This window comes from Notechis scutatus, chromosome 3 (genome assembly GCF_049901735.1).
Source record: "Notechis scutatus isolate UNSWTSFEM ecotype Mainland chromosome 3, rNotScu1.2, whole genome shotgun sequence".
In the NCBI taxonomy this organism is placed as follows: Eukaryota; Metazoa; Chordata; class Lepidosauria; order Squamata; family Elapidae; genus Notechis; species Notechis scutatus.
The window spans coordinates 169,005,969-169,030,862 of record NC_142011.1 but is presented as its reverse complement, the minus strand read 5'-3'; the positions used below and the strand labels follow the sequence as shown (position 1 = coordinate 169,030,862).

Sequence of the window (24,894 nt, the reverse complement as noted above, 5' to 3'; positions counted from 1 at the left end):
TTTAAGAATATTCATAATCTTTTAGATTATCAGCTGCATTAGTATTGGGATCCCCAGATATTATTCTCTGTAATTCCCATCATACTATGTCTAATATTTAAGGATGATGGGGATTGTAAACCAGTAATAACTGATATGTCTTAAACTTGGTAACCACTGCTGCAGTTAATCTTCCTTATTCCAAACATGTTGTGGCACATGTTTTAGGACTTTATGACTTCAGAATAACAGTCAGGTAACATTCTTAACCAGATCAGGTAAAGCTAGCTGACACATTTGCACAATTTATTAAGTAGCATAGTTAGTGTTAACTTCGGGCAGATGATTTTGCTTGTTTGTTTGTTTGTTTGTGACCCAGAATGCTGGTTGGGGAATTCTGGGAGTTGAAATCCACAAATTTCAAAGTTGCCAAGATTGAAAAACTGTGATATATATTATAATCTTTTTTAATTCTATTTTTATATTATTAAAAAAAGTTAAAATATAAATACATTTTTTAAAAAATAAGAAAAAGACCCACAAAACAGACATTTAAAAAGTGCATTAAAAAAAGAAAAAAAAACACTAACACATGGGCACATATTATCCCCTCTAATTGAATACTGATTACTATGTTACAAAAATATTAGCTTCCCACCCCTTGAGAAACAGACCCCCCCAATTTTTAAACTACTAAATCTATTTGCATCTATATATATATTACTGACATAATAGTTAACAAAAAGAACAATAGTAATAAAAAAGCCAAGACTAAGGTTTCAAAACTCTCTGTTAACAAACTGTTATTGTAATCAACACGTAAAATTTTGCCATTTTATCAATTCCAAATCATCCCAAAAGATAGTAGTGTTTCATCCTGGATCAAATTTCCATGTTTGTTTCTTAATACCATCTCTTATCAATGGTTGATATTATAGTCTAATATATTAAACAAGGTGAAGTATGTTGTGTGAATGCAGCCAATACATAGAACACCCACCTGTTCTGTCAACTATTATGCCTATCAAATCCTAACATGACAAAAAAATATCTTTGCCTAGCCATTCCCCTAGATTTTGATATGCTACGTAACAAATTTATTGGTTGGAAAGAAATCAAAGAGTTGTCCCATGTGGATTTTTAAAAATTTTCCAGAGTTGTCTAAGCACATCTTGGATATTTTAGCAAGATGAAAATTAAAAAAATATTATAAAACCAGGCTTTCTTATTATTTGAATAAGTGTCCATCCTTTTCTAGTAATCTATGTTTAAAAAAAATATTATAAAACCAGGCTTTCTTATTATTTGAATAAGTGTCCATCCTTTTCTAGTAATCTATGTTTAAAATGTTTTGACAATATGATTAAAAGATTAATTCATGAAACAGAAAGATGGATTTCATAGTGGTATTCCTTTGGCATTTGCTATGACTGTAGAAAATGTTGGATGAAATGTATCATTTAATAAATGGTCAAGATGTAAAATGGGGTCCATTCTTTTACAAACCCAAGACCCATTTCTCAATTTGATCATTGTGTTCAACAGTGAGCTCACTTATATGCCAACTACCCTTTTTTTTGCAAATGCACAACCTTCTGATCATAATTAAATTTGTGTTCACCAATGTTTACACATCAGAAGAAACCCTAGCTACTTTATTAATTTTATTTACTTGAAAAGATTTATATGGCCACCCATTTTTTGGCACACCACTCTGGCCAGTTAACAATAATGATAAAAACACAAGCAATAAAATTATAAATGTTAAAAAAGAAAAAAAATCAAGAATGTTCACATCTCTGGATATGAATTGCCTTCCAACCAGACCTTTTTGGTTCAGTTAAATACGGCTTGGTTCCCAGTCGTCAGATGTGTTTCCTAACAAATTTGGATTTGTGTTTTAATTTGAGAAGACTTTGACTGTTTTATGGAATTTGTTTGCTGTTGTCTCTGCCTTCCCTATAGATGGTATTTTATTTAGTGACAGAAAATCTGAACTATTTATGGGTGGTTTTTTTCACTATAAAACTACTGCAGCACTATCACATGGCATCTTCTCCTAAGCCATCTGTCACAGAGGTCTGGCATTTTATGTGAATGTTGGTCAGGCAGACTTAACCCAAGTTTTTTTATTATGAAAAATGTTTGCAACTACAATATTTAGCATTTTACTTTACAGTGGTTATTAAACTTGATTACTTGTAGCTCCGTTTCATGGCTGCACTTATATATCAACTATGAAGCCAAAAAAACACAAGGGTAATTATGGCAATGCAGTCAGACCCTGGAAAGTTCAGCTGGCAATGATACAGTTAATATCTTGGATTTTTGGAAGTAAGGGTTATTAATACTGATATAAAACTGTATGTGATTTTATACAGATGGCATAAGATGTGGTTACTAAGTTATTATCCGGGATAAGCTGTACTGGCAAATTCAGGGCTTAAAACTATCACAGGAGATTAAATTATTTACTAAAAAGGGACAGAAAGATATAGTGAAAGCATCTTAGCATGATCATATTATAAGTATATTTACTTCCCATAAATATAATGAAGTATATCTCTCTTAAAATGAGGGATTAAAATGTGATTGTTGTCATAGAAGAGTTTCTCATTTGTACACAGAGAAGTAATTGGCCCAATTGTTTTCAGCCTTTTCCGAGGAAAGCAAGAGACTTGATATTTTTAAAACCTTACAGAAGTATCATGAAAACTTTATATTTTCTGGATTATTTTTTAACAATACATTGTATGAGCAACATTCTCTTAAAAAGGTTGATATTTTAACAGCTATACCAAAATAGTTTATTCTTTTGTAATTTTTTTCACAATTTATTCTGTTTGGTTGTCTTTATCTTTTTCTCAGTAACAAACATATTGAATTGGTAGCCAGGCATGTATGGTGGAGCAATTAATCATACAGCAGATACATTTTCAGTCAGGATTTATAATAAAACTTTTTATAAGAACAATTCCAGAACATTCTAGTCACTAAAGCAGTAGCTGATCGGATTAGGCAACATGTGGTTCACAGGTTAAGGAAAATAACCACCAAAAAGCCAGCTAATCATACCAAAGAAGTAGTTTCATATATTTATTTATTTAGCATATGGCATATCATACATGGACTTGCAATATATGTAACATTTCACCTACATTAAAAACAACAACAAAATATGAATGTTAAAAAGATCTACATTCAGATACTAAAGTCTAGGCCATTTAACCATTGAAGCGCAGCATCATTTATAGGAAGAAAAAAAGAGATACTGGACCAGTATATGCCCTGTATTTTTTACCTCATTTCCTGTACTTTCCTATTACCTAGGAGAAATTCAGGATAATCCAGTAAAAGAGTTTAGCATTGTATTTTGTCAAAAATGTAATGTCAAGGTTTATTGAGATAATTTGGTATAAACATTCCCACAATGCATTTGGCCAATTTGTTGCTCAAAATGTATGTCCAGGTTGTGATGGGAGGGCAAACAAAAATTACACTGAATCACTGACAGGGCTTCCTCTTGAAATCAGACCACTACTACTCCTCTGGAGGGTTGCAGACATCTCATAAGGAAATGTTTATTTTATCATTTGCTTTACTTGTTATTCCTGTTACATGAGCTGATTTTATTGAAAATATTATTGAGGAAATTTTTTATACATTTCTCTACTCTCAACATAATATATTTATGAAGGACATCATCATCATTTCTTTCCACCATCCCTTCCCTTTAAGTTAAGCCCCTTAAAGTTGACCCCAAATTCCTTCAAGCTGCCTGTGTAAAATTTACTAGGAATATCTTTTCCATGAAATCCCATTTTACTACAAATGTTGAGATTTATAGCAACTCAGAATATAAATGCTATCAAATTTTCTTAAAACAAAATAATGTAAGGCATTGTAGCTCAAAAATCTTTGCAAAGATTTTTATGAAAGTTGAAACTTTTTATAACTTCCTTATAAACTTTTTGTCTGACTTTCCTGAAAATATTATAGCTGTTTTGATATTACTGCATGTTTCCAATACTAAATCATGGGATGGTTCAATTTTGTTTTTTTTTTTCTGAATAAGTTTTGGATCCAGGAAGTGAGTGTAATAATCCAGCCTCTGATTGGGTTTAACAATTTCTCTAAATAAACCATTTGTAGTTTTGCAATATTATATAAAGGGACTATTTAAAGCTATTTCATCCATCCATCTTTAAACAAAAGTTATCTATCTATTGGAATCCCCTTTCTCAATTCTACAAGTCTACCATTTGTATTTTAATTTGTATTGTATTGATTTTGTTTTGTCGTGGAATTAATAGTTGTTTTCCACATTCTGACTGTTTTGTTCTTCTTATTGTATTAATTTATTAAAACCTATTTTAATCTTAGTGCCAAAATCTATTAAACATATGTTGACAATTGCATTGTTCCTGAATTTTGTAGCATAGTTCCTGGGGTACCTTGGCCACAAAAAAGAAGCAGGAATGATAGAGTTCATTTGTTATAGATTGAGTACCCCTGAATTAGAGAATATCCTGAAATTTCCCATTCTTTCTCTGTACCAAAGGATGCTGAGATAAATGTAAAGACAGCAATCCTAACTGGTTTGGCCTATAGGGTTGCCTCAAACCTGGAAACATATTTTAACTCCCCCAAAACTTCAGTCAATAGGGCCTAAAGGAAATTGTGGCATTTAGCTCACACATCTGCGGAAGCATCAGATTAAACATCCTAACTGAACCTATGTAGGTCAAAACCTTTCAATAGTTCAGTTAAGATAATTTTGTAGATACCATAGGAAAAATCATATTGAAAAATATACATAATTTGGCCATAATGCAAGCTACAGATCAACAAGAACAATTTATATCTGATTTTGTTCTTCATTCTTTCTAGTGAGATATTATATTTAAGAGAGGGATACCACCCACATTTATTACGATAATCCTTTAACATGATCTTTTAATTCAGAATGCATTTTAGATCAAGTGAGATTGTAGCTCCTATGTAAAAGACAAGCGTTTTTGAATTTCTTTACCCTCCTCTAATGCAAATGTACGGTTTCTAGTGTATGAGGGAAGGAAGGAATGCAAAAATAAGATTGATAAGCAATGAATTTATGCTTTGATCCACAAGCGATCATAATTCTTTGCAAATAAAATGAGCAAGATTTAAATTAAATTAAATACCCACTGATTCAGCATATAGTTTATATTTAGGAAGCCTCTTTTCCAATTCTGCTTGCAATATGTAAGTGTTCAAACACAGAAAGAGCATTATTGAAGTATCACTTAAGTCTGCCTAAGAATTAAATATTAATGGGTGTAAACAGTAAAGCTGGTTTTAGATTTAGATATATTTGAATAATAGGAGGCATTTTCATTTATCCCTTAAAAGCTCCACATGTCTTATGGTGCCTCTGCACACAGCTCTTTAAACATTTCTCTCTTTATGTTTCAGGGAACTGAAATAGAAGTAGATGAAAATGGCACTTTGGATTTGAGCATGAAAAAGAACCGAAGTCAAGAAAATATTACTTCTCCAAGTTCCTTCAGTGCCAATGTCCCCACTCCTTCCTCCTCTCCTTTCAAAACAGGCAGCATTCTGGTCAATGCCACTTTCTACCAAGCTTTGAATGAAAAAGAAGGTTGGGATACACCAATCAATTATAGCAAGAGCCAGGGCAAAAAGGAGGAAGAGAAAGAGGTATTTTGTTTTATTTTACTTGATAATACCCAGGGGTGATGGAAATCATCTCTAATTTTGGACTGTTTATTTCCAATGCATAACTTGAGTCAATGATAGATACTGATGCACCCCTAAATATAAATAGAAACAAATGCAATTCATTTCTTGGTTTACTGTCTTAAGGACTGGTCAAGGTTAATTCTGCCTATCTGATGATGGTAAAAAGATATATTTAGAATGATGTGCCCTTTAATTGTTACGTCATGTTCATTTCTGAATGTGTGGTGGTATTCCTAGAAATCAGCAACAGCTTTAGGCTGCCAGTTTTTATGAGAATGAAGAGAAAACATTCAACCCTCTACACATATCTGTACTTTAAAAATATTGCTCATAGTGACCATGGCTGATAGGGTTGTAGTTTAGCAACATCTGAAGGACCAGCTCAGTAAGTTCTTTAACCCTATTTTAGGAAGGCAGATATGCATTTTTAAATATTTCTAGGCTGGAGGCCATGTCTAAAGTTTAGAGAGTATATTGTGAGTTTCCTTAAAATGGCTGCTACAGAACAATTTGTTCATCTACACAAATACACATAAATGGGGACACTTCTTGTCTCTAATTTAGTCATTCTAGGACACTTCCTGCATTTTTAAAAAATAGATGAACATGCTTCCAAACAACACAGTCATTCTCTATTTTATTTTCCAAGAAATATTGTGTAGAACCTAATAGCATTCTTGTACACAGAGATTAATGTTTTAGGCTGGTGTTCTGCTTTGTAGCATGATAAATCTCTGATTAATTTTGTTCTTAAAAGCTTAGGTCTAAAAAAGCTCCTATTCAGTCTCAAGGAAGAGGCCACATACTTCTGTTCTTGCTGCTTTCTATCTTGTTGGTATTCATCATATAGAAGCCAAAACCCATCTAGATCTAATATTTATTATATGTAAGCCTTTGACTTTAAGCCATACTATATAACAGCATAATAATGTTCAACTAGGAGATTTAACCAACCCTCAGTCAAATAAAATGGAGGGACAATTAAGGTATGCAGATCAAAGATACTAGGGTAGATATCCATCTACTATTCTCTAACATCTATATTTTCAACCCAGTTTTGATCCTGGGAATATGCCTAGGTTTGATGTAAGGAGTGGAATAAGACAGGAATACAATAGATACGTGTGGATTCTATACTGCTTGGCTATGTATTTCTTTGAATTTGAAATCTCAATTGCCAGAAACATATAAATCATATAGAAATTGGCTCTTGGACAGTTATCATCAAAGAAATCAATGAAGCACTTAAAACATAAGCCATATCTCATTTGCTCCTCTGTATTCTTCATCAAGGCATTTACAAAACATCAACATGCATATCAGTATCGTGCATCAATTTGGTTTACAATAGAAACTGAACAGGAAACAAAAATGCAGCTGTGGGCTGATACTCTCACATAAATAAGACAAATATTTACATAAAGGGAATCATCATTTGAAACAGATACTGTACTAAATTATAATTTAAAACCTGATGATTTCCTTGATTTTTGTTATGCCCTTTTCATTTATATGTTTATTGACTGTTGATAGTACATTTCTTGTTTGTTTTCTCCCTTCCCCCAACTTTTTGCTCATGTTTTCTATACGAATATTGTTGCCAGAATTAAGCAAAGTAGAATATTATTTAGACCTGCTCTTATGATGAATAATCAGCATCAGATTCTTATAATGCGAGTTGAATGACACTTAGATAAATTAACAGGAATCAGCACTGTTTATTCAGATTTATCTTTGTGTACAACATAAGAACAACGCATGTATAATGACTGCCAGGTGGAGACCATATTAATTACATGAAAATTAGTACAGAAAGTGGGAGATTTATTTCCATGTCATTGCAATCTTGCATTGCAAAGAAGGATTGCAGTTGTGTAGGAAGAGCCATCACCCCAATCTCTGGCTTTCTGCAGTTAAACAGCTGCTTTAAAGCTTCAATAAAACACATAAAAACAGAATGGTACAATTTGAAGTACCAATAGAAGAGAATATTTTGTAGCTCAGGGTTGAACTGTGGGGTCTTTGGGACTTTCTGAGCTCGGTGGTTTTCTTGCAGACATTTTATTACCAAATTAGGTAATATCATCCGTGCTAAAGAAATGTCTGCAAGAAAACCACCAAACTCAAAGAGCATCAAGGACCCCACAATTTGATGTCCTAGGACCTCAAGTGGCCCTTCTAGCCTTAGGAAAGAAAACAAAATTAAATTGTGTCTCTACCATACCCTTAGTAGTTCTGACTAAGATGAAAGACTAGAGACCAAGCTTTTTCTTTAAGACTTCTCTGGGAAAACACAAGTGTTATATAAGAATGTTCTTCATGATATTAGCCAGCAGAATAACATCTCAAGGAGGACCAGGCAGATGCAGGTGTCTAGGAGCAAAAGAGATCCCAAAGTGAAAGAAGGAAGCTCAGTGGAAACAGTGAGTTCAAAAAAATCAAGAAAGGCTTATGTCTCTGAGCTGACCAATCAGTCTGAAGATATGGACCTGAACTCCAACTTTCTGAGATATTTCTTCCTTCTGAATCTCACTAGAACAATGGATTTTATAGCCATTATTAATAAAATAAAAGAAAGTTAGTGTACTATTGTATGTGGATCAAAAAAGTGTACTATCTTCCTGAATCCAAGATATAATGGAACAATGGCAAAGTTTTATAAAATCAACTATTGAAGTAATATATATGACTTCCTCTAAGAATATAGCAGTTTTAGGTCGTTGTAAAAATGTGTTTGAATGAAACATTATTCTTACCATGTCTTAAACAACATGATGAAAATTAATACCTTTCCAGGAAAAATACAATAGATCCAATTTATTTTAATGAAATATGGCATAATCTAGGAACTATTTAATTTTTATATATGAAAATTCCTTGAGAAGGGAAACGGGGACCTCCAATTCTTTGTTCTTTGTTCTATTTAGTTTTTAACATTTGTGTATTCAATTAATTCATTGACAAAGATTTGTAAAGGTTAATTGTGGTATCTTTTACTCTTATAATTTTGGTAATCACTTCTAATAATTTAAGTGTCTCTGAAGCTGAAAATATTGCAGGCCCAAACCAAGGTGTCACTAGAAGTTATAATTGTAAATATTGCCTGTGGGCATATGAAAATGAATTAAGTAATTGGTTAAAAATAAAAATCCCATTAACCATTCAAACATTTCACATAACAATTTTTAACAATATCTATTTGCTCATAATCATGATATTCAAATTGATTTGTTAGTGGAATGATTTATATCTAATCTGTTACACTTTGAGTCACAAACAGTCCAAGTAAATTAACCTAATATGTGTGAATATTTCAAAAGATTGAAAGAAGGAGAGTTTATACTGAATAAAGCCATTCAATTTTGGTAATAGTAAAAATATATAATATTATAATTTAAGGTATAGAAAATATCCACTACCTCCCATCTTCAAATGAAAACTTCATTTTTAAAGCTATCTTTGGAACTGAGGGGGAAGAATATTATATTCAGAATATACTGAGTTTTTGAAAATGATTTAAAGAATAAATCTATACATTGATGATCAAGGGGCAAAATGGAAAGCAAAATCCTGGAATTGAACAACTGACTAAAATGAAGATAGCATCCAGATTCCTAGTTCATAGCCTACATCAGGGATGTCAAACTCAAGGCCCAGGGGCCGGATCCAGCCTGCGAGGTGCTTAGATTTGGCCCATGGGGCCGCCCCAGAAACAGCAAAGGACCGGCCTGCAGTGCTTCTGTCAGTAAAAATGGAGCTTAGGAGGGTCATGTGCAGAGGGTTGCAGGAGGTCATAGCAGTTGAAAATGAAGCTCGAGATACTTTGTTCATGTCATGCAAACTGACTCACTCAAAAAGTCAATCATATTGTGAGTGATCAATGGAAAAAGGAGAAGAGACCACCCTAATATCTTTGGCTGGACACTATAAAGGATACCAGGATGACCATGGTGGATCTGAAATGGTGCAAGACAGAGTGGTATGGAAAGTACTGATCCATAGAGTGGCCAAGGGTTGGACATGACTGAAAGCTGACAACAGCAAACATCGTGTCAATATTTAAAAAGTGGAGAAAGAAGGCTCTGGTAGACTACAGACCAGTTAGTTTTATATCTATACTGGGCAAGTTGTTAGAACATACTATCAAACTTTGTCTCTGTGGACAATTAGAAAAAAAGAGTGCCATTAACAAGACCCAGCATCAGTTTCAGAAGAACAAGTTCTACTCTGGTACACCTTTATCTTCTTATGACAGAAAACAATAGTTTGATAGATGAATTAGATAGATGTAGTAAATTGATCTCAGTAAAGTAATCCTTTGATATAGCCTCTCTTTATCTTATGGACAAGATGAACAGATCTGACTTAGAGAGTTCTGCAGTCTAAACAACCAAATGCAAAGAGCATACATTAAACAATTCTCCATCATCATGGAAATAAATATTGTGGTTCTATCACTAGCTAGGTACCATTGAGCTTCTTTATAAGTATCCTTACAAGATGGGATAGGAAAGGTGCTTATCAAATCCGTGGTTGATACCAGGCTTGGAGGCAGGCTAATTCCTTAGATGGAACCACAGTCCAAATTATCTTCTCTTTCACCAGTTTGGAGGATGGGCTCCAGCACAAGTCCAAAAAGTCCAGGAGACTAAACCTCCAGTCCCAGTGACTGATCCAGATTGAATCCTGCAACATTACCTGGGGACACATTCATTTGCCTTCACTCATCAAATAGAGATGTTTATACTGTCATTTATAATATAAAGATAAAAGTATGGTAGCATACATGAACCAAAATAATTCTCCAAATAGGCCTTGGGAATACAGGAAGGAAGAGACAAAATATTTATCCTTTTATCTGAATAATTTGGTATCCGATCTATGTCTAAAATGTATTAGATCCAAATAATATTGGCTATAAATGAAAAAAAATCTTAGGTCAAAAACAGCATACTATAGTATAAAGGTACTATATTAGATGCAGCAAGTAATCATTATTATGTCTAGTTTAATATATATACATACATACACACATACACACCAGTGGTGGGATTCATTTTTTTTTTTTTTTTACTACTGGTTCTGTGGGTGTGGCTTGGTGGGCGTGGCAAGGGAAGGAAACTGTAAAATCTCCAGTCAGAGGTGGTATTTGCCGATTCTCCAAACTACTCAAATTTTCCGCTACCGGTTCTCCGGAACTGGTCAGAACCTGCTTCATACCACCTCTGACACACACACACACACACACACACACACAAATAGAACTGTCAACTTAAAGGTCATTTCTAGAAGTTTTTTTTTCCTAACAAAGAAATAGTCTGTCTGTCCAAATGTCCTCCTCAAAAATAAATAAATAAATAATAAAATTCTGAATTAGAAAAAGCTGATATTCTTTTTAAAAGGAAGCAAAAAAAAAAAACAAAAAAAAAACTGAGAAATAACTGGAGCTTTTAGTTTAGTTCAACTGTCAGTTTTCCAAAGATTTCAGGCCTTAAAATGTTAAAAGTGCCAGATGCTATTATCTGTTATTTGTGTTGTCATTATGTTCTGGTCTTTGCAAAAATCAATATAAATGTCCATCTGTACATTAATGGAATTTCATTTGATTTTTCCCCCCTCCTCCTGAATGGGTAGGAATATGGAGGCTGGCAAGGATCCTAAGAAGTATATAATTCAGCTTCCCAAATAACGCTCACACATACAGGCAGCCTAAGAGATCACTTAGAAACAGAATAGGGAGAAGTTAATTAAAAGAAAAACAAACAAACAACTCATACTTGTGGAAGACTTTTAGTTTACTTTATACTAGCTTTCTGGACCTTACCACTGTCTGTCTAATATACCTTTGTATTAAATAATGAGGTTTGCCTCTAGGTTTCTGCTTTTGAAGACAGATTGTACAAGCATACAGAAAAGGTCACATTAATAAACTTATTTCCAATAGCTATCTCTTGTATTTGAATAGATACAACAAACTCTGAGTACAGACTTTGATCTAAGATGACAGATAATGTAAGGTGACCATGACATTATTATTTGGTGTTGAACTACTCCAGCATGGGGAACATACTGATTATTTTTTCTGCCCAGACAATATGGTTAGATTCATATGACTTGTTAAGCCATAGTTTGAGGAACAAATCATAGTAGCATGCAAATACGACATAGAAATTGAATGACCCTGGCTGCAATCAGACATCTTGTTAAACCAAACCCAAATAAACCACATCATGGTTTATCACAAACCAAGAATCAGCTTATAAAATCAGACATTCCTTTATTTTGACTAACTTCTGTTGGTAAAGTAAGTAGAAAACAGATAATAAAGCAAATGGAAAAGCATAATACTGGGTTTATATTTATGAACAATTTGTGCAATTTTCCCGTAACCTAACAAATGATCTGTTTCAATGAGTATATATGAGTACAAATTAAAAAGTAAAATTTCCATGAATTTTCCCACTACATTTAAAGATTTTTGTGAAATAGCACTAAACTAAAAATATGTTTCTTTTCAACAGTTTCTATTTACCATGAGTTAGCTAAGTAGATTAGGTAACAGAAACTGTGTATTCCACAAGTTGTGGGTGGAATCAGGTTGGGGGAAAATGAATTAAAAGATAGCAGTTTTTCAAAGTAACAGTCTCTTTTATTATTTCAGAAAGATCTTGCAATTTGTCCTGAAAGCCTGGAGGAAAAAAAATCCTCAGATGTTTCGGAACCCAGTCCAAAACCCAAGGTCCATTCAAGAGATCTCAAAAAGGAACTGATCACGTGAGTAGACAGACAGACAGACAGACAGACATTGCATCAGTTATGACTTAGTTTTCCTATATGAAGAAAATATTAATAAAATTTATTGGATAAAAATATTTTTTATTCAGTGATTCAAGAACTCCACTTATAGGATGTTAATTCTCAGGATCCCCAATGGTTTTACACAATAAACATAGAATACTGTATAATTAAACTCTGCTATAATAACTTACATACCTTGTAAACCTTGCATTAGATTTTAAAACACATGGAAATAGTTGTTTTGCTTGCTAATGTGCATCCAAAATATGCTTAGCTGTGCAATTTAACTGAAATATGTTTAAATACAAGTATGTAAAAGGTCTAAAAGTAACACTCGGGGCAAGGAACTTTTACCAAATATTTGCAAACAGAATTGGTAGTGCAAATGGCTCCATCATGAGGAAATACCAAGAATGACAACAGCATTTATAAAGAGAAATTCTGTCTGAAGCTCAATTACAATACAAATATAAATATGGATTACATAGTTTAGAATATTAATGACCTCTTCAATGATTATATTATACCAAGGCAAATTGTACTCTGCAGAATGAACTAGGTTATCAAATGTGTTATACTGCTACTTAAAAGAAACTATACATTGTCTATTTTTGAAATACTATTAAACAGCTACAATGGGGTGATTCACTGATAATTTAATGATATTACCGAAAGTTGTAATCAGTTAATTATTAGAAAATAAAATAGAAAAAAAATATTAGAAAGTTCAATTCATTAGTGGACAACTGCCAGAATAATTAAATGGTTTACTTACTTTATGCGAAAACAACATATTTTCATCTCTACAATCTTCAAGCTATATACCTTTGCAGCTTCATTTTCCCCCTGTAAAAAAATACAGATGCATCCCAGTGAAAATATTTATAGTATTACAATTCATGTTTATTACATTAAAGCCGTATTTCCCCATACAATCTAGTCTTTCCCTCCTCTTCTTGGGACCTCACTTCAGCTGCTCTTGTTATACTAATTATTAATCATTATAATGTCACTAGCTACCTTTAAGTAAGGCAGCTAGAAAGGAAGATAATCATGAGAAGGTATTTTATAGAATTAAACTAAATGCATCTCCAATTAAAACACCATTAAAATAAACAATAATATTATCTGATTTCTCAGCGAGTCTATATTTTCACTCTTACATGCTTTTCCACCATACAGACATAGACTTCTATGTTTGCTTTTCTCTTTCTCCATCCCTTTCTTTCATATATGTGGAACTTTTGGCTTTTTACAATAGGTAATAGCAGCATCGGCTATACCAGTAGTAAACTTCATTTATTTTTCTTTTAAAGGGTTTAGAAGCTTGCCCCAGACTCAACTATATATTTTGCCATGTGAATTTCCTTTCTGCATAATTCATTGCATCTAGCCACATCCTATAGGGTATTTGGGCTGCTACAAAAATAGGGACAACCATTACATGGAAAGCAACAAGATACCGAAAGATCTAACTCTAGTGGTCAGCCAGATTATTGTGGTTTAGGTAGAGGAGACCTACTGGAAAAGCAGAATAGACAAATAAGGGTAATAAAAAGTAAGTCAGCCAGAAGGTAGAAGTGAACCAAGGGGCGGGGTGGAATGGACTTCTAAAGTTCCAGGTGTCACCGGATGTCACTGTTTCCAATATAAGGAGCAGAAGTTTAATTTTTTTTTTTCAAACCAGGATTTGAACTAAGGTTCAGATCCTGACAAAGAGGAATCAAACCAGGTTCCTGATCGGCATATATAGAGAATTTCTCTCTCTATCTCCCTTCCTTCCAGAAATATTGGAAATATGAGCTTGCTTAGCCATAAAAACAGTCTTCACAAAAGTTCTTTGCAAGGATAGAGAAAAGAGAGATAGCTTCTTCATTACTAACATATAGCATTATTTGAAGGAACACTTCAGAAAGCATAGTGGCTTGAATGGAATGCCTCTCCACAAAGCCCAGAGGCGGGAACATCCTCTAGAAAAGTGTTTCTCAACCTTAGCAACTTTAAGATGTCTGGACTTCAATTCCCAGAATTCTGCAGCTATTTGCTTGAAGAATTCTGAGTGTTGAAGTCCAGATACCTCAAAGTTGATAAGGTTGAGAACCACTCTTCTAGAAGACTCTGTGCAGTTGCTTCAAGGGTTTTCCCAAATTATCCATGCATGTAAACGAATATATATATATTATTTATTTATTTATTTATTTGATTTGCCAATTGTTTACAAGATAATAAGTATAAGTGTATACATAGTTGTGAATACATGAAATGGGTACATATAAGAAAAATAAAAGAAGAATAAGAGAAACAATAGGACAGGGACGGTAGGCACGTTGGTGCGCTTTATGCACGCCCCCTACAGACCTCTTAGGAAAGGGGTGAGGTCAATAGTAGACAGTCTAAGGTTAAAGTTTTTGGGGTTTGGGGAAGAAACTACAGAGTCGGGTAGAGTATTCCAGACATTGACCACTCTATTGCTGAAGTCGTATTTCCTGCAATCAAGTTTGGTGCGGTTAACTTTGAGTTTGTATCTATTGTGTGCTCTTGTGTTGTTATGGTTGAAGCTGAAGTATTCATTGACAGGTAGGACATTGCAATGTATGATTTTTTATACCATGTACTTAATATAGCCACTTCATATTGTTGGCACCATGGGTTTTACTTGTACACAGGCACATAGGTACCTCCCAAAACAACTGTGCCAGGCCTATTGGAGGACAGACTATTGCAATACATCAAATCTTTTGCACAGCCCAACGATCATGGAAAACAGCAGAACATGGTTCTCCAGCAGAACTTAGATATTTCCCCTTATGCTTTTTTTTTTTTTCTTAAATAGACCCATTTGTTTTCTCTCCCTTTCTCAATTAATTTGTACCTGACTGGTTCATTTTTTATTAGATGTCCAACTCCAGGATGCGATGGCAGTGGTCATGTGACAGGAAATTATGCATCTCACCGCAGGTAAAAAAAAAATGAAATGTGAGATCATTTGACAAACTATAAAGATACAAGATTGCAATTGGAAGTTCATAATATGTATTTACCAAGACCAACATGGGCCCAAGTTAAAATAATTTTAATCTGTAAGATCCTAAATAGATTTGGTAATTCACAAGATCTCCTTCACCTGCATGTACTTAATGAAACTTATGTTACCCCCCCAAAAAAAAATCCTGAAGCCTTAGATTTGTTGAGTCTTACTTTGGTTAAGCTTTTAATTTATTTTTAAAAAGAAAAAAACAGTAATCTTTTTTTATTATTTTATTACAGTATCCTTAAAATTCTCTTGCATTTAATTTTCTTAGTGTTTCTGGATGTCCTTTGGCTGACAAGACGTTAAAATCCTTAATGGCGGCCAATTCTCAAGAGCTTAAGTATGTATTTGTTCCAAAGAAAGGGGAGGTATTGACTGATATGTTTCTTTACAAAGTTTTCTTTCCTCAAAATCCATTATTTAATAAGAGCAGCAAGTAAGGTTATTTGTAGTCTCTTTTTTCAAACACCATAAATCACTTTTACCAGGGATATTTTCTTTCTTCAGCTTAATTAAGCCATTCCAATCTCATGTAATTAAAATTGCATGATGGAAAGTCCAGACGGATGTGCTCATGGGTAGGAAAGGATTCAATTAGATAAGTATTGGGGTAAAACCCTTGTCCTCTAATCTATCTCCTGAAGGACTACAATGGCAACAGTGGTGATAATGTTGGAGACTTTTTCCAGCCCCATTTTTCAGATGAATTTCTAAACATGAAACATTAAAATGATCCAGACCCATCAGTTTAATTGTATGGAGAATAGGCTGACTTTCTTTCAGTTCTAAAAATAAATAGCTTAGAGTTTAACAAATTAAGGGTCCAAATGAAATATTCAAGTTGCTGGTTATTATATATAGTACAAGGTCTAAGCTACCTATCTTCTTCACTTTCTGCCCATCTGATACAATGTTGCAAAGTGGTATGCTTTGGGTCATCTCAATTAAATGGTATCCGCTTTCAATACCTAGGGAATTCATAAATTAGATGCTGCTATGAGTGCAATAAAGCAAGGAAAAGTAACTCTATAAGGATCATTAACAATAGTTGAACATTATATTAGGATCAATAATAATAGTTGAATCTTAACTTTAAAAGAAACCAATGGTAAACCCCACTGACAGAGAATAATAAGAGGATGAAGAGGAGGGACAAACTTAACCATTGACATTTGAATGTTTTATACTCACCTGGTCACCTGCTGCTTTTAGAGTAGCTTTGAGTTGAAGAATAAGACTTTTGTCCAAGGTCAAGTTTAAAGTGCATGATGGAAGTGCATAACTATGCCTGTTGCAGAATGAGGAATAAGCTCTTCTGGAAATGAATGGCTGAAAATTCTGTTCTAGTGGGACAGAACTGACCCTAGACAGTTTCAAAGACTGGCTCCTGAGTTGATCTGTTCAGTGCATTCGGTCCAGAGGAATATGTTAAGAACCTCTTCTCAAAGGAGATCAAAGGAAAGAGACATAGCAAGCTGCTGTATAAGTTACATCTCTTTCCTTTAGAACACCTGACTTCAGAGGCCCAGACAATGTTGTTACAGTTTTCTATAGGCCAGTCAAACCTGAGTTCTTTTACTTGGCATTTCATGTTTGAAGAGTGCAGACATTACTCTGGGCCAGGCTATGGATACCACAATTTTTGGATGGTAGAGTAATGTGTTTATGTTTTATCAATACTTTTATATGACTGTACAGATAGTGAAGCTGGAAGCATAAAAATATATAATTAAAAAAATAAATACATGTACTATAGATACAGATGCATACATATTCTACCTTCAGATTTTTTAGTCAAAACAACTGATTGCCCAGCTAAGATATATGTCAGAAGTTACTTGTGGACAATATACTTTAGTTTACAACAACCATTGAAGCTTCCTAATAAATTACTAACAGAACAATTCATAAGAAAAGTTGCAGCTTGATTAAAAGAAAGCACTGAAGCACTATTCATACAGTAACAGTATAAGAACTAGAATCAAGCACCAAATCCATAGAAGAAAGGGTCTACCACACTAGACACAATCCAAGGTGCAGGCTGTGCAGAGAGGCCTCAGATACAGTGAAAACCATAGTGGCAGGTGTAAGATACAGGTAGGGACAGTGGCACAACCAAGCAGCTGGCATTGTGTACAGGAATATCTGCACTGTGTATGTGTTGGACTGTCCCCAGTTCAGATGGGATATTCAACAGAAAGTCATAGAGAATAACAGAACTAAGACCTTGTGGGGTTTTCAGATCCAGATGGATACATAGGTACTGGCCAATCAATCAGACAGCATGATGGTAGACAAGCTGAAGACAGAGCTGGTGATAGATTTAATGGTGCCAAATGACAGCAACATCAGGAAAAGTGAATATGAGAAGCTGGAGAAGTATCAGACCAGAAGTGTAAACTGGAGAGGATGTCAAAAGTAAAGGGCGAATGGTCCCAGTGGTGATAGGAGCATTTCAGGGCTGCCAAACTGGAATAATGGTTCCAAGAGATTTCAGGAAGAAGATCAAAGCTATCTGTCCAGATGCATGAAGTGCTAGGAACGGCTAAGATACTGTGCAGAATCTTCAAACTCCCAGGCCTCTGGCAGAGTCCTCAAGATTGAGAAAGACACATATCACTCATAGGGATGAGAAGGACTTTTTAAAAATACATATAAAAGTTTTTTTTCACGGAGTAAAAATAATACAAACTTTAAGTTAAAGATAAAAGATAAGATATTAAAGCACTTTCTGTATTTCCACCATGAAGTGGCAAAACTGCAAAGAAAGGAAGTCCTAATGAAACTTTTGCTAAAGTTCTCAATTTAATAAGGTAGGAGTCATTTAAATATTTCTTTTTTTTCTCTATATTTTCTTTGATAGGTGCCCCACCCCTGGATGTGATGGCTCTGGTCACGTGACGGGAAATTATGCCTCTCACAGAAGGTACAGACCCTTTACTTATTCAAAAGTAAACGATTAGGAAGTCAGGAAGAGAAATAAACTGCTTTGCATACTTTTCTTTAGTTTGTCTGGCTGTCCTCGGGCCAGGAAAAGTGGTTTGAAAGTGACTCCTACAAAGGAAGAGAAAGAAGATCCCGAACTTAAGTAAGTAGACTTCCAAAGGTTTGTGGTAAATCACAAAACACACCGCAGTTGATCTCATTAACATATGCATGCTTATATAATAACAAATTGAAATAAAGTTACAAAAGCTAGTTTTATGGGTTCAGTGAACACCACTATTCCTGATATTGCAAAAAAGGTGTAATGCAGGAAAGTTGCTAAGCCTTTCCCTGAATATAATCTCTTCTACCCTGAGTTTATGATTAGCAATTATCCATGCAGATACATATGCTGATAAGTTTAATAACTGTCAAGTCTTTATGATGAAATATAATTGGGTATTTTAAATCTTTTAAAGTGGCTCTGGTAGACTAACCTTGGCTTGTCCATTAAATGCAATAAGTGGGTTAACACAAAAGTTAAGTTCACAAAAAATGCCAAGATATAATGTGGGTTAACACAGGACACTCATTTCAAAGCAACCCACATTATAGCTCTGGTCACTTATGTCATTTGTGAGATCAAATATGCTAAGAGCTTTCCATTAAAAGTCCTGCATGTGCATATTATTTTGCTAATTTGAATGTATTTTCCTTCTAAAGAGAGATCTTTAGACAAATATCAGTTTTGCTGTGCTCCTACAGATGCCCAGTGCTAGGTTGTGATGGCCAAGGTCATGTATCAGGTAAATACACTTCCCATCGCACAGCTTCAGGTTGTCCCATGGCTGCCAAGAGACAGAAGGAAAGTCCTCTCAATGGATCTTCACTACCCTGGAAGTTGAACAAGCAAGAGCTGCCACACTGCCCTTTGCCAGGCTGCAATGGGCTGGGTCACGTTAATAATGTTTTTGTCACCCACAGAAGGTATCCCTTTGTTTTTATTCTCCTTTTTCCCACCTTCTCTCAGCAAATATCTATAAGTCAATGGAGTTTTGCTCATTTGACAATCCTATTCAACTGATTTTCTAAGCTTTTTAAATAGCTCATCTTTCAGGGATGATCGGGGCTAGAATCTTTAATGAATACTTATGCATACTATATAACAATACATTATTCCTAGGATCAAATCACTGAACTAATATTGTATAGGCCTTTGAAGAATGGGCCTCATAAGCTGTTCATAATTTGTTCTGTTGAGTTTCTAATGTGACTTCAAGGTCATAGATTTCCTAGCATGAATGTAGCTGGTTTGGCTGTAAGTAAAACAGTAGTGCAAAAATATCAGATTTGGTGCTTTGAAGCAAGTACTATCAAGGTACAGCCATAATAGAACTGAACACTGAGTTGAAAGAGAACACAGTTGTAGCATGTTATTGGAAATCATATACAACAAATGATATTGTATTAACAGTATTATAAGGGTGGAGCATAATGGACAGCACAGTAAAACAGATTTATACTGACAAGATGTTGGAAGCTGAGTTGTGGCAATCAAAATATGTTTCAACTTTCATATAGGTCCCCTTTCCTACTCTTTTTAGTTTGTCTGGATGTCCCCTGAATGCACAAGCCTTAAAAAAAGGCAAAATATCTGAAGAACTAATGGCTGTTAAATTGAAAGCAAACGGAGGTAAGGAAATTAGATTGCAGAAATATAGTATCAAGTGTATCTGTGTGATACACTTTGCTCTCTGTCTTCCATCAATAGATATTGACTATAGGTAATATGTAATCCTTTTGATTAGCCACTATGGATGCCCTTTTCAAAGCTATTAAAGTTTATGATCAGGCATATGCAAAGTTGTACTTGCATTAATTATAAATTTACATTTACCACGTTATCACTTTACTGATATCCAAGGGAAAGATCAGCAGTTCCTACTTCTATATAATTCAACACGTATAGCTTATTTTTTGCACCTGTTTCATATAACGTAGCTGAAATTGATAAATAAAAATAGCTGAAATTGATGCATAGATTACATACCAAAATTGTGTTCCCTTTAAGCAGGGATGTCAAACTGGCGGCCACTGGCCGGATGTGTCACGTGCATGCCACACCCATGCCGGCTACATGAAGGGAGAAAACGTCATGATATGTCGCATGAAAGTAATGTGACACCGCGAGTTTTGACACCTGTGCTTTAGATCCTCAACAATAGGCACATAACAATAGGCACTTCACTTCCTCAACAATAGGCACCTAAACCAGTAGTAATCGGCTACACACAGGTCATACAGACCATGTTAGCTCCTAATAAATCCTTTGAAGTTTTTGAAGCTTGGCTCGAAGCTCATGATTTAATTAGGGCCACTGCCGGAATCCTAACAGCAGGAAGATGAGAAAAATATGATTCTGATAAGTATAGAATAAAATTGCTAATATGTAGTTTTGATTCGTGTTAAATGGGTGGGTATCTAACAAATTTAAGCCTCAATTTCACAGTGTTTCTAAAGACAGATGTGGATATTTTCAGGACGAAATTTTATACTTGATTTGAACTAGTAAATCTTGTGCAGGTTTAGAAAATGAAGAGGAAATCAGACACTTGGATGAAGAAATTAAAGAACTAAATGAATCCAACCTTAAAATTGAAGCTGACATGATGAAGCTCCAGACACAGGTAAGGACAAAACTACTTCACTGAGATATAGCAATAATACATATTTTTCCCCAGTGACCCCTTTTAGTGCTTAAAAGGATCTGGTCTCCTGCTCTTCAGAAAGTTAGCTTGGTTTGGGAGGGAAATGAAGGCCATTGCTAAGGAAGAACACTGGTGGCCAGTCAGTGCAGACATTCTCTATGTGCAGCTCATTCTCAGAAGAACAGGAAAAGGGGCCATAGTGACAGATGGTAACAGCATGAACAACACATGAACACTTCCCTGTGTGCTATTTGCCAGTTGGCACATGCTCTGCCTCTTCCTGGTTGGACCACACTAAGGCCTTGGCTGCCGCTGAGCACTACCAGCTGAGTTTTAAAATGCTGACTATCCTGACATGGCAAGTGGTTCATATTGCTTGAGGCTGAGTCTAGGAATGCTTGTTTGCCAGATCTATTGGAAAGAAAGGAAGGATAAAAGTAAAATATTTTAAAGTGATGTGTTATGAAAGAGCATGTGAAGAGAAGGAAAGGACTGGAAAAAAAGGAATTAAAAGAGCTAATATGTCATTGTACATGTTCCTCACTATGGGTAGTAATTCAGACACAGATTATAGTATAGATGATCTCAAAGAGCCATCCCTGGTGGGATGATGTTCTGAGACAGTTTGGGATTTCATAGTCATCATGACAACTGTGGGTTTGTGCCAAGTTATTATAGTCCAATGCTTAGGAGGCCACATATGAGACCTGATTTATACTTTGGAGCAATTGAGGCATGATCTGGTGGTGGTACATATAAGAGGTACTCCATTGTCATTGACAGATCACTTTTCAGTGACCATGGAATTGAATGGCTTTACTGATCACTACAAGGAGATAAATCTAATTAGATCAGTCCATCCCAGCATAGAATAGATTCTACTGGCTGCCAAATGGCATTTGGAGAGTTACCCAGCAGTCTATAGGATGGTTTTGTTAGGATTCCAGTTGTCTTCTGAAGTATAGATTGTAGAAAGGATTATATGCAATCTTTTCAGTCACAATACAGGTCTGGGCAGAGGTTAGAAATTAGAGTGGTCATTATTGATGATTGTTGAGGTTTAGATAACTGAGAACATGATCGTCTTAGTCCTTATGCATCTTTCAGAAGTCTTGAATACTATTAGTCAAGCTATCCTCCTGGATCATCTGTGAGTCTTAGAAGTTAGGGGTTCATTTTGTGCTAGTTTATTTGTTTCCTATGGTTTGACATGGGTTGGGGCAAAACATAGTTTGATCCCTTCAACACTCTAGTACAGAATGCCACAGAGATTAGCTTTCTTTCCTATCTTATTTAACATTTACATGAAGCCTCTGGAAGAGATCTACCAGTTTGGGGTTGGTATCATTAATATATGGTGGAATCTAAATCCAGGGTCTGGAGACTGTAGCAGTGGCTTCTGAACAGAGGTGGTATTCAACCGGTTCGCACCTACTCGGGCGAACTGGTAGCGGTTATTTGGTGTGGGTCGCCGAACCAGTGGTGACCCCTGGCTGGCCACGCCCCCAACCTGGTCGCCTGGTCACTCACTTGCGATCGGTCTCCTACCTTTCCGTTCCCCACGTCCTCTTTCTCCCCGGGGGAAAGGAAGAAAGGCACGGACACTGCAAGTATTGCTTTCCTCGTGTGAGTAAAGTGCCTGGAGTGAGAAAGAGTGTGGTCTGACAGAGGGGGTGGGGGTGAATCGAGCCTTGGAGCACTTTTGCAATGTAAAATAAATGCATTTTGGAAGCAGGTCCTTTAAAAACTTCTCCAAGGATTCCCCATGGACGCTGCAAGTATTGCTTTCCCCGTGTGAGTTAAAGTGCTGGAGTGAGAAGGAGTGCGGTCTGACAGAGGAGGTGTGGGAATCCACTCCAGCCTTGGAGAAATTTAAAGGAGCTGCTTCCAAAATGCTTGTCTGTTAAGTGCTGTGTGTGTGTGTGTATATGAGGGGGGGAGGGAGGGAGGAAGAAAGGAAGGAAGGAAGGAAGGAAGGAAGGAAGGAAGGAAGGAAGGAAGGAAGGAAGGGAGAGGAAGGGAGAGAGAAAAAGAAAAAATAGGAAGAGAGAGAGAGAGAGAGATAAAACTCTGTGCTATTATTTTTAATTGTTCCATTATTTATCGTGTGTTAATATATTACACTGTCCCTACACCTAGAGTGATTTTTCTGCCTTTCTTTTGCCCAGGGCTACCACATATTTTTCAGGGTTTACATGCATTCAATGTCAATAGTCCAGAGCATAAAATACACAATGGTCTTCTAGTCCAACCCCCAGCTCAGGCAAGAAAACTGAGGATGCCAAAGTCTGAGTAGAAATCCTGGGAAAGATGTCAAAATAATACTTAGAAGGGACCTTGGGGTGAACCCTATACCATTTCAGAGAAATGACTGTCCAGTCTTTTCTTTCTTTCTTTTTTTTTTAAACAGACTTTATTCAGTTTTCACATTAAAAACAAAAATCTCTTTTTAGTGGATAACATATTTCCGGGTCATCATTTTTAGATACAAATATGACAGAAATTATACATTGATATATGCATACTTAATTCTATTATTACCTTTTCCATTCCAAATTTTCAGTAAGGAGAGAAACAAACACATTAATTCTAGCCTCTTTCATTAATTTCAATCAATTTTGTTTCATTTCAATTATTTCAAATATATTTTTAAACGTAAAGATAAACAATATATATTTGCCTAATAAATAATAATAAGGTTTAATTCTAAATTCTTTCATTAATCCCAATCTAAACATTTTTAAATTTCATTTCAATTATTTCAAGTATAATCCTTAATATTTATTTTAAAAATAAAAATAAACAATATATATTTGCCTAATAATGGTAATAATGAAGTTCAATGTCTCTCCTTGCTTTTAATAATCTATATTAAACTTATTAAGCTTATTAATTTAGCTGGTTCTTTAGTCTGTCACATTCCCTTTCCATTACACTTTTTTTATAAATTCTAAATTAATACAGATCTTAACACACCCACACAAAAAGAAAAAAACAAGTATAAGTTTCCCTTTTACTATTTTAAGTGTTCCACCTTAATGATTAGAATATACCTTTATTCCCTCATCTTAATTCCCAATAAACCATTAGTCATTACATCTTCTCAATTGGATTCCACAGCATATTTCCCCCTTTAATAAGAGTTATCAGTATCTATATTACCCTATTTTCTAAATATTTTTAATTGCAGAAATATTCTTATTACCCCTTGTCACCCTGCAGAATCCCCCTTAATTCATCAACCATTATCTCTGAAAAGGCAATTTCTTTTCAACATTTTACTAGTTCTGTGTTTCTCTCTTTCACCCACGTGTTTCCCACTGCTTCTCCTCCCCTCTCTTGCCCATGTCTTTTCTCATTCTTTCTGCATTTCCTGACTTCACAAGTATTCCTTCTTTTAATTGTAAAGAAACAATTTCCTTTCAACATTTTACCAGTTCTGTGTTTCTCCCCTTCACATGCGTGTTTCTTACTGCTTCTCCTCCCTCTCTTTTCCCCATAACTTTTCTCATTCCAATTTATCTCCTTAATATCTTCCCTTCCCTTTTCTGCTGAATCTTCCGCGTCTCCTAACTTCACAATTATTCCCCTTTTAATTGCTTTCCTGAAATTCAACTTTTTAACCTTCCTTCTTTCCCCACTTCTTTGTAACGTTCTTTGTGTTAATTGTCCATTCAAAATGTCTTCTCCTTGAGTCAATTCCTGGTCCTC

General features: G+C 35.0%; 1 protein-coding gene across 2 annotated transcripts in view; it reads left to right on the top strand.

Moving 5' to 3' along the window:
• Nucleotides 1-24,894, top strand: part of ST18 (ST18 C2H2C-type zinc finger transcription factor) — a 154,562-nt gene that overhangs the window by 120,154 nt on the left and 9,514 nt on the right. Inside the window, exons 12-20 of one of the 2 annotated variants that reach the window (XR_015748895.1) lie at nt 5,434-5,679; nt 12,383-12,495; nt 15,415-15,477; nt 15,822-15,890; nt 18,414-18,476; nt 18,558-18,638; nt 19,241-19,462; nt 20,057-20,168; nt 21,059-21,162. Coding sequence is in view for 1 of the 2 variants with exons in the window: in XM_026670296.2 (XP_026526081.2) it covers nt 5,434-5,679; nt 12,383-12,495; nt 15,415-15,477; nt 15,822-15,890; nt 18,414-18,476; nt 18,558-18,638; nt 19,241-19,462; nt 20,080-20,168; nt 21,059-21,162 (1,050 nt within the window). In the remaining variant the exon portion in view is untranslated. Of the gene's footprint in view, nt 1-5,433; nt 5,680-12,382; nt 12,496-15,414; nt 15,478-15,821; nt 15,891-18,413; nt 18,477-18,557; nt 18,639-19,240; nt 19,463-20,056; nt 20,169-21,058; nt 21,163-24,894 lie in introns of those variants that run through there. The other variant, XM_026670296.2, reaches the window with a different exon arrangement.